Raw genomic sequence first — 13,752 nt, 5'->3', positions numbered from 1 at the left:
CTATCACAGCTCCACCACATATGTAGGGTTGTTGCTGTATCTGTGCACCCCCTCCAGCAGTATTCATTAGAATTTTTATTAAATTTTGCGTGTTTTTGGGGAGTTAGGTACCATCTATTTCGGATCTTAAACAAATTATCTATGTGGTTTGTACATAGCAAATTTCTGTTTGAATCACCTATTGCCTTCCTCCACTGATCTTCTGAAATAATCACTCCCAATTCCTTCTCCCAGCTCAGCATATATGGCAGCTTACTCCTGTTATATCGATATGTAATGTCCCTATATGCTGCCGAGGTGCCTCCTTTTGAACTGGAAGCTTTCATATATGTAATGAATCCTAGCCTGTTACGTACTGGGTCCTCTGGGAGGTCTTTTACTGACTGTAATAGGGATCTCAGTCTGATGTATTTAAACCAGTCCGCTGCCGGTAAGCCATATTCTCGTTTCAGTTCGGTGTAGGGGATATAACTTCCATTTTTCTTTAAGGCCCTAAGGTTTTTGACTCCAGCTTGTATCCATATTGACAGATCAAGATTACCTATTATGTCTTGTATAGATATTAGGTCTATTTCGGATAGGGATAGTTTTATTCTATCTTTAAAGAGTATACAGTATTTATTCCATATATGTAGCGTTGCGCGTGTTGTTTCTAAGATGTCCCTATCTATGGTTCCTAATCTTTTTTTCCCCTTTAATTCTAGAAATTGGCCCAGCAACAGAGCCTTTAATGAGCGTACATTTGCTACTTCTGATTCTATCATCATCCACCTGTCCTGTACTTCCCCTGCTGTCCACCATTTTCTGATGGGTTCTAATAGTGCAGCCTCTTGATAGTGTGTTATGCTAGGGAATCCTGCTCCACCCAGACTTTTGGGGCAATAAAGCACCCTTCTTGCTATTCTTGATTTTTTATACGCCCATATCCATGTAGTTAAATGTTTCTCTATTTCCTTAATAACGTTTCTAGTTAGTGGGAAGGGAATACACCTGAGGTTGTACAAGATTACCGGTAGGATATTTTGCTTTACATAAAAAATTCTATCTAATAGAGCGGTCACTATTTGTGTCGCATTTCTGCTCATCAGTTTTACCTTATCCAGCAGGAGCTGACTATTGATACTTCTTGTATGTTCTATAGTCTTTCCTATTTTAATACCTAGGTATGTAAAGGTTTCTTTTGACACAATATATTTATATCTATCAGTAATTTCTTGTTCTAATCTGGGACTCCCATTTAGAACCAGGATATGGCTTTTATTCCCGTTTACTTTATAGTACGAAACCTTAGAAAATTCCACAAGGGTAGTTCTTAGAGCTTCAAGTGAATCTAGTGGGTCAGAGCACGAAATCACGATGTCATCAGCGTATAAACTAATTTTATATTCCGATAGGCTGGTTTTAATACCCCTTATCTCATTATTTTGCCGAATTGAGCATGCCAGCGGCTCAATAAACAGATTGAAGAGCAGGGGTGACAATGGGCACCCCTGTCTTGTACCATTGCTCAACTCAAATTTCTTGCTGGTAAACCCCATACCAGAAACAAAGGCAGAGGGCCCACTATATAGGCTCATGACCATCAGAATAAAGGTTTCCGGTAGGCCAACCTTTACCATAACAGCCCTCATGAAATCCCAGTGTACTCTGTCAAATGCTTTTTCAGCATCAATTGACAGTAGTACACTGGGAGTCCCTGATTTGTTTGCAATCTGCATTAGATTAATAATACGTCTAATGGAGTCTCTTGTTTGCTTACCTGGCATGAATCCTACCTGATCGGGATGGATTATAAATTCAATTACCGTTTTTAATCTTGACGCTAAGACTGCTGAAAATATTTTTGTATCTGAGTTAATGAGTGATATGGGACGGTAGTTTTCACATACTGTTTTGTCCTTCCCTTCTTTATGGATTGTAATTATTGATGCTTCTAGCATTTCTTTCAAACCTATTCCTCCCTCCCTGAATTTGTTGAAGAGATTGGTCAGGGGACCTACAAGGATATCTGTAAATTCTGAATAGAATTCATTTATTATGCCGTCGGGGCCTGGGGCCTTTGCTTTTTTTAAGGATTTCATAACTCTGGATACTTCTTCATTGCTGAATCTCGCACTTAAAGTCTCCGCCTTCTCCTTATCTAATTTTAAAAGATGTATCGTGTCAAGGTATTTGTTGATGTCACTCGAGTCCGGTTTCTGATAACCTTCCTCTTTCTCCAAATTATACAGACTAGTATAATAGTCTGCAAACACTGCGAGGATTTTTTGTGGATCTCTTATCACCTCCCCCGCTTTTTTTTTAATCGCATCAATCCTATTGTCCCCTAATTTTTTTGCTCTGCATTTAGTTAATGTCTTTGCTTTCTGTCCCAGTGTGTACCTTTTAACATTAAGTTTGTACAGCTCTTCCGTATATTCCCTCAAAAATGTGTTTTGTAGTTGATTACGGGCTTTATTTAGGTTGTCTAATGTAGTGGCATGTTTGGTCTCTTTATGTAATTTTTCCAGCGCCTCGATTTTTTTAATTAGAGTTAGTTGTTCGTTATTGTCACTTTTCCACTGCCTACTGTTTAATTCTTGGAAGATCCCTCTAATGGTAGCTTTATATGCACACCACTGAAGCGGGTTTATCTGATCCTCCTCTGTACTCCCTACTATATTTTTAATCTTAAATCCTATTTCTTTATGATGTATTTTGAGTAATCTTATTTTCATTCTCCATCTGGGTCTGATTTGCCGAATCTGATTTATATATAATGAGATTCTAATGGGTGCATGATCAGACCAAACCGTTGGTAAGATTACTGCTTCTTTTATACTAGATAATAAATTTGTATCTACCAAGAAGAAATCCAGACGGGAATAGCTTTGATGAACCTTGGAGAAAAACGTGAAATCTTTTTCATTCCCGTGTAGATATCTCCATACATCATGATAATTCGATTGGTGGATTTCATCCTTAATCAGTACCCTCTTCATATTGCTAGTTGTATCTAATTCTGGATCTATTATGGAATTAAAATCTCCCCCGATGATTAATCCCCCCTTTTGCTTTTCTTTGATTTTTTTAAATAATTCTTTCGTGAATTTCTTCTGATTACTGTTAGGGGCATAGACATTTACTAGTGTGAAAGCCTTATTATTTAGATTGCAGTTTAGTATAATGAATCTACCATCCTCATCTTGGTCGATTGTATTAAATGTGAGACGTATGCTGTTATGGATTGCAATTAAAACACCACTTTTTTTCCTTTTATTGCATGCATAATAGATATTATTGAATTGACTGTTTTTGAATCTGTGTATATCTTTTTGTACCAAATGTGTCTCTTGTAAGAATGCTATTTTACAACGTGAAGTGATTATTTCTTTCCATGCCAAAAACCTTTTCCTTGCTGAGTTCAGCCCCCTCACATTAATACTAAGAATATCAGTACTCATATTTTACTGTTACTTTTTGTTTGTTTATTTTGCCGTCCCCATTCCTATCATTCCCAACATGCCCTCCACCTAGACCTGGAATACATTTGTTCTCTCGTACAGAAAGTTGAAGAAAAAGGGAGAAGAGAAAAAAAAGAGAGAAAACATCCAAAATAGTTACCATCCAAAATAGTTTTTGTTTGTTTATTTTGCCGTCCGCATTCCTATCATTCCCAACATGCCCTCCACCTAGACCTGGGATATATTTTTTTTTTCTCGTACAGAGAGTTGAAGAAAAAGGGAGGAGAGAAATGAAAGAGAGGAGACATCCAAAATAGTTGCCATCATTATCAAAAAAAGAAGAAGATAGAGAAGAGAAGAAGAAGGGAAAAAGTGTTCTTTTCCAATTTTCCCAATTAACAGGAGAAGATACAGTCCTGGAGTTCCTCATCCAGGTTATGACGTGATATTGACAGGTGTATTAGATAGTCTGTCTGTCAATATATGGACGCTTCAGGTTTTGCGGTTATGTGTGTGCTCTAGACCATCCAAAATCCAATTTTTGCGGGACTTCATCACAAGTTGGTGGTGACTCTTCTATGGGCCATCCCCAAGATTTCACTAGATTTTCAGCTTGGCTCACAGAAGAGCATATATGGGTTGTACTTTCATATTCAAATATTAGCTTTAATGGAAAGCTCCATCTATATCGAATATTTTTGGCTTGCAGTGCCATGGTCACTTTCTTAAAAGCTCGTCTCTTCATCAAAGTCCCAGGGGAGACATCTTGTAGCACCCGGATGTCCTTGTATTTCTCTGGCACAGCTTTCCTTATCTTGACTGCCTTGGTGAATTCTTCTTTCACATGAAAGTAGTGGACCTTTGCTATGATGTCCCGTGAGGCATGGGCAGGGGCGGAAGCTGGTTTTTTTATTCTGTGCGCCCTGTCAATCATCAGGTCTGAGTCCGTAGCTTCAGGGAGAAAAGCTTGCATAAGGTCCCATATATAGACCAAAATCTCTTCATCTTTGATATTCTCTGGAACCCCTCTGAGGCGGATGTTATTACGCCTAGAGCGGTCCTCTAGCTCAAGAATCTTCAGTTCTTGTATCTCAATTTTTTCCTGTTGTTTTCGGACAACTTCTATCAGCGTATTGCATGTATGGGCGATTTTACTTGTCTCCTCTTCCACTTTTGCTGTCCTCTCTCCCAGCTGTACTACCTCAGATCTGATCTCCTTTGACAGCGATTTCATATCTGTATGGATTTTTTCGTAGAATTTACCCATTATGCGTTCCATTGCGACTTCTATATTACTGCTGATCTCCCCTCCCGGTGGGTCTGGGCTATGTGGGGATGTAGGCCCTTCAGACCCTACGGCAGACTCCTTGCATTGTGCACCGTTTTTTTTTTGAGGTGTTGTCATATCTGCATTCGTCTCTCCTTTATTCTTGTTTTTCCTCAAGCTTGGTGGATAATACGTTGTCATCTTTTCTATTTTCTTTGGGCTTTTTTTTGGTCTTCCCATAGAACAGTATATTAGTATTCCAAAAAATATTACTAGTCAATACAACACATTCAGACAGGGATGCTACGGAGGTAGTCATGCACATCCAACAGCTTACCACCTTCTTATCTCCAGGCAGTTACTAGAAAATAATTGTGTGGTTAACAATTAGTGTTTCGCCATTTGTGTGCCTGTAAGTTGGCTATTTAACCAGTACCAAACCTTTTATTTCTCTTTTTTTTTTGTTTTTATTGATACTTGAGATTATCTCCTTGAGACAATTTAAGCCATGTATTACAGAGTTATCAGGTGCTGGTCATTCTTATCATCTAACAGTAATTAATGATAGTCCTGGTTAGTAACATTAGATAATTAGCAGATCGAAAACCGCAGTTTTACAGATTCCCAGGTTCCTGTACCAGGTTTGTTATGCTTGGTTAGTATCTGGCCGCTTCGTTAGCCAATGGTTAATGACTGGTTAAATCAATTACAATTTTCTTTATATTAACTTGGTTCTCACATGACTCTATAAGCAATTGCTTAAAGTGACTTGCACTTACTTACACTTCTGCATTTGCAGGTATTCTCCACAGCAGCGCAGCAACTATTTAATTTCCACCAGCCCCGCTCTGCCGATCATACCTCCACCTTGCAGTTCACAATGTCCCGACTGCCCATGTAATGTCTCCTCTATTCAGCCACTGGATCTTCTCCCAGCCGGTGCGCAGCTGCCGCTGATCGTGATGATCGGTCCTCCAGCGTCCTCTGCGCTATGTCAGCGGCGTGATCCTGCTGAGCAGTCCTTCAGCGTTATTCACGTTCTGCCAGCGGCACGATCACCATATATTCTCCCGATCCGATACTCTGCCGCTGCTGCCACTACTCCAGGTGATCGCCCCTCCACTTTCTTCCAGTGGCGCAGTCTTCTGATCCGCTCGGACCCGTCCAGCAGCTGTGATCGGAGCACTATTCGCACCCCCTCCGGCAATCTCCTGCCAACTTCTCGCTCCCGCCTCACTTCGTGCACCGCTCACCGCTTCCGAGACGTGCAGCACGTCAGCACGTCATCACGTCATTGATAGATTGAGTGTGGGGTCTGCTAATTATTAATCATTTCATGTATGATAACAGCTTTTACATACAGCGCTCAGGCATGGCAATGGGAGACTATGTCAGATGTGGTTCATTATTGAATATCTCATCATTGAATATCCCAACAGCAACCTTTTTAATAGTTTTTTTAATATATACCTGGCACAAATCCACCGTTAATTTTCATGAATTTCTTGGATCATCTCTGATGACAGTTTGGACATTGTTCGCACGTACCATAAGCGGATGTCAGGTAACACTATTTAACATGGAAAATCATGCCATCCTAAACATACCATCACTAGCATCCGTGTGGGAGAGATGCTTTGGGCCAGATGCAATGGCACTTGATATTTTTTTTTAAAGAAACCGAATAAATAGAAAGGAGATTGACCAAACCTAGACACAATAAAAACAAGAATACCCACATATGTACCTACCTTTGTCGGCACTAACAGTAAGGAAAACAAACATACAAAATATCATCTGCCAATATTTACCCATGTTGTCTCAAAATGAGGAACTACATACGATACTAATAAATGGCTGTAAATTTTCAGTTAGAAGGGCACCAACATTAGGAAGCACCCCATCACCTAGCATTGCTGTGGGTGACAAACCCAGACTCTGGGTACAGCCCAAAGGTTTTTTTTTAGGTGTTTGGCCAGTGTGTAAATGTTGCAGTTTTGCAAGACCAAACAATATTATAATAAACAACAGTAGATACATCATAAAATATTTTAAGAACTGTAATACAAAAAATGTCCTGTACTGCTTCACTTGCGCCATTTGTGATCTCAGGTATATAGATTGTACGGGTAACACACGGAGGGAGGGGAACTCTGAGTGCTGAACACTCCCCAAGGACACAGGACACTTAAGAGAATATAATATCTTAATAAGATGTTGTTTCAACCATTAATGCCAGAATTTTTATAAAATCAGTTTGGGAATAAGCGATTTATTGTCTGTGGGGACATGGAGGAGGCTCAGACAGGGTTAATTGCCCCTACATGGCATTACCAAAGGTTTGGGAGTTATGTTGGACCTGACAGACCCCACATTTACTGGGGCAAATTTCATAGCTACTAATTTACAAAAAAGGACACAGCATACTGACAAAAAATGCATTCATCCCAGTTTATACTTTTTGGGGGTTCTTTCTTCTGTGTTAAGATTTGGAAATAGTTACATTTTTTTCAGCGGTCACACATATTCTAAGAAGCACAATTGTCACAATATCATAACAGAATACCTTGCCATCCTCTGCACAAACGCCTACATGTTCCCCACTTTCATCCAGGCTTATCTGATTGATCTTCACAGTGCTCTACAAAAAAATAATATGGAAAAACATAATTACAAACAAATAACTTTTTTTTAGTTAATTTTTCTATGTACACGTTTGTTTACATTCTGTCAAAAGCCATAAAAGACATATAAGACAGATAAGTAATTTATTGTCATACATGAATAAAAAATCATGACATGTTTTTTGCACGTGTATTTCTATATTATATTGTAATAGGGTTTGTTCTGGGATGCCAACCGTTTAGCTGGCACGGTTATGGTTAGAACACATGGCAAGGCCACAAGCTTTTAAAGGGGGTCTCCACAGGATAGGTCATGAATACTTTATTGGTGTGACACCTGGCACATGCTGGTCAGCTGCTATACACAGTTCCATCTATATTGTATTGGCAGTCCGCCTGCTCTACATGAGCAGCCCTCATTGAAGTGTACTGTACGAGAGCTGAATCCTTAATCTAGGTTAAACAATTATTCCCAAGGTGACATTGGACGTTTTTGGTCTATGGAGAAAATTCCAAAGCTCAAATAAAGAAATACACAGCAAATAAGAAAATTCTCCAGCACACAGAGGTCCAGGACCAAAAATATGAATGTCCTTCATTGCAAAAAAAAAAAGTGTTGAAGTTTTCACCAGACATAGGGGCTCCCGATCTGGCCTCTACATCTGGTAAACATCGCCCTAACTTTTTATTGGTATTGCAATAAAAGACATTCATATTTTTAATCCTGGATCTGTGTGCTGGAGCACTTTCTTCTTTGCTGTATATCCCTTGATTGTTATACCTGATATAACCATATCTCCCAATCACCCATTCTACAAGTTTTGATAGTATTACACCCCACATACTTTCCAAAGTAGATGAGTAATGGACTGGGCTTTGCCGAAGAGACATATATGCCATATGTTTTTTATGCGTCTTCGTAGACTTGTAAGAGTCGTTTTTCATGCTCACACGTAAAAAAAATGCAAATGGAAACAGACCATTAAATACAATGGGACACAGTGTATTGCGTGATCAGTGCGTCAATAACGGCCACAAATCAGATGTGTGAAAAACACTAATATGAAAGGGGTATTAAATGGTTTTGCCACTAATAAAGTCTACCAAGGTAAGTACAATATCCTAATAGGGTCAACCATAATGTATTTACCATGGTAAACTTTCTCTGCAGTTCATGGGAGTCCCCGGTCATGTGACGATGACAGAGGTTGGAGGGGTGTGCAAATGTCCTTACTGCATACAGAAATGTATTGCACCACCCCTTGATCTGCTAGAAGTCCAGGACACTGGATGTTGCATGACTTTGGCTCCCACAGACTGAAAAGAGGTTAGGTACAATGTGAAACCCTATTTGGGCATTCTAATTACCATGGCAAATGTTTTAATTGGCAGCCAATCCTTTAAATTATTACAAGGGAGTACCTCCTTATAAAGCCTCATAGAGTAGTTGAGAAAAAATGTACAATATGACAATGTGGTGCCTGCATTAAAATAATTGCGGCTCCAAAGCCTGACAACCATCAACCTAGGCAAACCCAAATTATCATGGTGAAAGTTACAAACCTCTGCTTATGGCAGCCCATCATGTTCTGATTTCTTACAATGTCATCAAAGGTATATTGTGTGGGTCTAAATACTTATTACACATCAATGTTCCCATTCGAGTTGTAGGGCAGTCATGTGACTGTGTGCATACTAAAATGTAGATGGACAATTACTGGGCTTCTGTGGTTATTGGGCCTGTATATTCTAGAGAATTTATATACAAAAGTATTTCATATAATTCTTCTGAAATCTCCAAATTATAGTAAGTGGTTTTTAGTCAATTACAACTATTTAATAATTTATCAAATTAAAATATGCTGGTTTCCGGTAAAAAAAAATGGGGAAGTTTGAAAATCCTTGATGCAAATAACCAACTGTGGACCTCTCCCACCAGTCCTATGTGTGCAACATACAAATGGGTACCTCTGACAAATTGCCATTATAGTACTAACTGGGCAAGGAAATTAGTCAGTATTAAATGACAGGTCTACACATGAGATAAATGAGAGTGGCCATAGAATATTAGTACCAGTAGTCTGGATGTTTTGATTAAGTTGATTCTAGGGGACTTGGCTGCCAATGATACTTGTATTAAGAGAGCTACTCTTAAAGGAAAACACCTTTTCACTTGTCCCTAGCCTTTAACCTATAAGGAATACAAATTGGCTATTTTAAGCTCTTCTTTTACTGTAAAAAAATTCTTAAAGATGATAATGTTAGCATTGTGGTCAGGCAGGTTGAGATATGTGCAATATAAATGAATGTATACACAAAGACTAGCAAATTTAGGATATAAATATATGGAAATCTACTTTCATAAGTTACTACAAAAAGTTGTACTACAGGAGTTAGAAAATGTTCTACTTTTGTCACCCTTGGGTTGTACATAGAACTTCCAGAATTGGGAATATATTCCCCAGTCTACTTAATATTTCTCCAACTAGTAGAACCTTTAACATAGAAGCCAATTTGGTCTGAAAAACGCAACTTTAAAGTAGTATCTGTACTGGGCTATTTTTCTCCAAAGGTTTCATTAAAACTCCAGCAAGATCCTAGGAATGACCCAAAGGCAACATTTCTGGAGGTAATAACAAAGGGTCTGTAAATTCAATTTCCTGGAATTTTAACAAAGGTGAAATACATAGCATTACCATTAGAATATATAACACTTACATTTCCTGATGCTGAACTAACAAGAAATGACTATGGTTCCCACAGAAACACTTTAAGGTAACATTTTACCTTCAACGTTTCTCCCAAAGTTGTACTAATAATTTAATATTTTCCTCAGACGTGCCTCTAAAGTTTCAAGATACCGTAATAGCAAACTATGTACAACAGGGAGAACTTATGGAAATGGCCAACTATTCCTCCTGCCGTCTTCACCAGCGTAAAGATACACCAACCATTGGACTGAATGATTTGTAACCAGATCTGGGTGCAGATCTCCCCCCAATATTACTGAGGAGGAGAGCCAGAGGAGCAGGTGGAGTGAAGTTAATAGTAAAAGTTTTACCCCATAACCCTTGACCATCATTCACATAAAGTACTTTTTTTTATTTTATGCAATGCCTCTAATAAACACATTACTGTACTCGGGATTCTGGGAGCTACTTCACAGCAGGATGGTTAATACAAATCAAAATAACTGGTGGTTTTTCTTTAAGGTAATACCTTATTTATATAGTTTATAATGTTATATTTATAGTGTTATAGTTCCAAAAACATAAAACTGTGGTTCTGCCACCCATAACTTTTATTGAAGACTCCTTTTGCAGGCACATATGACTCTTTATTTCTTCAAGAACACCATAAATATCATACTGTATTTTAGTAGATACGATATTACACACGCGTGGTAATAGCAATTATATTTTTTGCTTATGTACCAAATGGGTAAATGTTTAGCTGAATCTTTTAGTAGTGCATTTAATTAATTAATTTTTTGTTAAACTTACCATTACAGTTTTAGAAGAGTAATTGTGGATCAATGAAATATTTCTTCATGGTTGTATATACATATACATATAAGCAGATGCCTTGAATGTTCTATTTCTTAAAGAAATAAACTGGTTTGGCCGTCATATTGAAATATCCCAGTTGCAATGGTGTTTGGCAATTTGTTCAAAACCTCAGGATTGTGCCACTAGGTAAGGAGGGTCAAAGGTGAAAAATAAGGGGCTTCCCCGTCTATCATGACACATAGCAGGTTTACTGTTAGCTTACATTCGACCCTGGCAATGAAGACCAAGTGTCAGTTTCAGGACCTTCTTCATTACAGTTCTGTAATATTAAGTCACTGAGCATTACCCAAGTACAATACTGGAGGGAAGGGGTTAAGGAAAAATAATACTACGGAAGCAGAATTGAAAAACCAAAATATATTGTATGAACATTGCAACACTTTTACATCTAGCTATTTGTAAAATGTGCCATATGCTATATACATGTGTCCAAAACAACTGACATATTTAGTTAGTTGCGCAAACCACATTTTGGCATATACCTCAAGTTTACCATAGCACATTAGATGTCAATTTATCAATTTTGCACTAGTGATTGACTAAATATATATATTTGAAAAGAAGTTTTATGAATTATTTCAATATCAATCTATTGTCAGCACCTGTTACTTTCTTATTTTCAACACATAAAAAACAAACCATGTAGTAATCCACCTTGTGCAATATTCAATTACCTAATGTAAAACGCAGGAAATAAATACACTTAGTATAGATTCTGTCAGCTCTTCAATTAGGAATAAATTTAAGACTTGTTGAGGAGGCCTCTTTTAATTGTGTTCTTTTGTGGAAACTCCGTCTCCCTGGAGGATCATCACCATTCTGCTTATATTATCAGTCCCCCAATGGTGAACTTGAGAAATCAATCCACTAATGTATAATTTGTAAAGCTTCCCTTACTAACAAATGGATAATTGATTCTTTCACAAATGCTGCATCCCAGCGGAACTGAGGCAGAGCGGATAAGAAACTGGAGACGGGAATGCACTTTAAGGCTGAGACAATGCAATATTTAAATAATAAGTAACTATTTGTTTACAGGTAACACTTCATAAAAGTAACCCCCCTACAACATTCAGAGTCTAAGACTAAGACCACCCTTTACATTGTGGTGCAGAAAAATGTAGATGGTACTTTCCACTTTACAAATTTACCTCTCCTCGCCGGTTACCTCTACATTCTCTACATTTTGATTACTGTATGATCTTTTTAATCATTTTTTAAATGTTGCAAAATGGTGAAAAAGTGACATTTGTGCAATATTTTCCATCACGCAGTTAACTGACAGGAATATTCATTTTTATATTTTGATAGATTGGGACTTTTGGGATGCAGTGATAAACCTGAGACGGGCTCGTTTTAACCCTTTCATTACAATCACCACATTGTAATGAATGAGGAGGAAAATCTCCATATACTGCCATACTGTAGTATGGCATTACAGGCGGTCCCCTACTTAAGGACACCCGACTTACAGACAACCCATAGTTACAGACGGACCCCTCTGCCCACTGTGACCTCTGGTGAAGCGCTCTGGATGCTTTACTATAGTCCCAGACTGCAATGATGAGCTATAAGGTGTCTGTAATGAAGCTTTATTGATAATCCTTGGTCCAATTACAGCTAAAATTTTGAAACTCCAATTGTCACTGGGACAAAAGAAAAAACATTTGTCTAGAACATCAATTATAAAATATACAGTTTCGACTTACATACAAATTCAACTTAAGAACAAAGCTCCGGACCCTATCTTGTATGTAACCCGAGGTCTGCCTGTATATGATAGGATCAATCAGGCAACCTAGGGTTAAAGTACCTTATGGAGTCTGAAAAATAGTAAAAAAATGTTGACCATGTATGAGTGCTGTTCACAAGTTTGGGGAGGGTCTTAAATAGTCAGAAAAGGCTGGAAAAACAGATAATTAATCCAAACATGTGAAGCTCATTGTTCTTTGTGCCTGAACTACTTCTTTATACTTTAGGGGAACCAAACAGAATTCTGGTGGTTTGAGGGGTTGAATAATAATTGACCCATAGTTTTATGTTTAAAATTCATTAAAATATAACTAAGCAACATAACTTTTTGGTTTGTAAGATTTATGCATCTGTTAATAAATCCTGCTCTTGTTTGAAGTTTGAAGGCTCTAACTTATTTGCTTCTTATCAAACCGGCTAAATCTGCAGGGGGTTGAATACTACTTTAGGCACTGTACACTACGTCGGTGTGGATCTCCTGCACATGTGAACTGGTCAAGTCGGTGAGCAACAAAAATCTTTTTTTCTCTTATACATTAGGTATCGCTGCATCAAAAAATGCCCGATCTACTAAAATAATGTTTTTTTACCCCCGTAATGGAAAAAGCGCACAAAGTCAAAAATGGCACTTTTTTGCCATTGAAAAAAAATATTAAAAATTATATAAAAAGTGATCGAGAGGTCGTACAGTCCTAAAAATGGCAATTAAAACGTCATCAAAAGTCGCAAAAAATTACATCACCCACAGCTCCGAAAAAAGTATTGTACAGGAGGCTTTCATTTTTGTAAATGTATGAAAACATTATAAAACCTATAAAAATTTGGTATCCCCGTGATCGAACCAACCCAAAGAATAAAGTAGACATGTCATTTGGGGTGCACAGTGAAAGCTGTAAAATACAAGCCCACAAGAAAATGGCGCAAAAACGTTTTTTCACCAATTTCACTGTATTTGGAATTTTTTTTCCGCTTCCACTTTGGCGCCGACATTTTGGCACCCACTGCTGTGGTCATTAACGCGAGTGTGCATGATCATGTGGGATGTATCAAGCGCCTACCTGCCGTAACGTCTGTGGATGATTCATTTACCGACTGAC

The 13,752-nt window shown here is 38.1% G+C and overlaps 1 protein-coding gene across 2 annotated transcripts in view; it reads right to left on the bottom strand.

The window, feature by feature from the left end:
• VPS41 (VPS41 subunit of HOPS complex) overlaps window positions 1-13,752 on the bottom strand; it is a 175,242-nt gene that overhangs the window by 109,403 nt on the left and 52,087 nt on the right. For both annotated transcript variants that reach the window (XM_072153283.1, XM_072153282.1), the window contains one exon: window positions 7,277-7,351. In XM_072153283.1, the coding sequence (XP_072009384.1) occupies window positions 7,277-7,351 (75 nt within the window). The remainder of the gene's footprint in view (window positions 1-7,276; window positions 7,352-13,752) is intronic.

Source organism: Engystomops pustulosus, chromosome 5 (genome assembly GCF_040894005.1).
Source record: "Engystomops pustulosus chromosome 5, aEngPut4.maternal, whole genome shotgun sequence".
NCBI lineage: Eukaryota > Metazoa > Chordata > Amphibia > Anura > Leptodactylidae > Engystomops > Engystomops pustulosus.
This window is presented reverse-complemented; position numbering and strand designations above follow the sequence as displayed.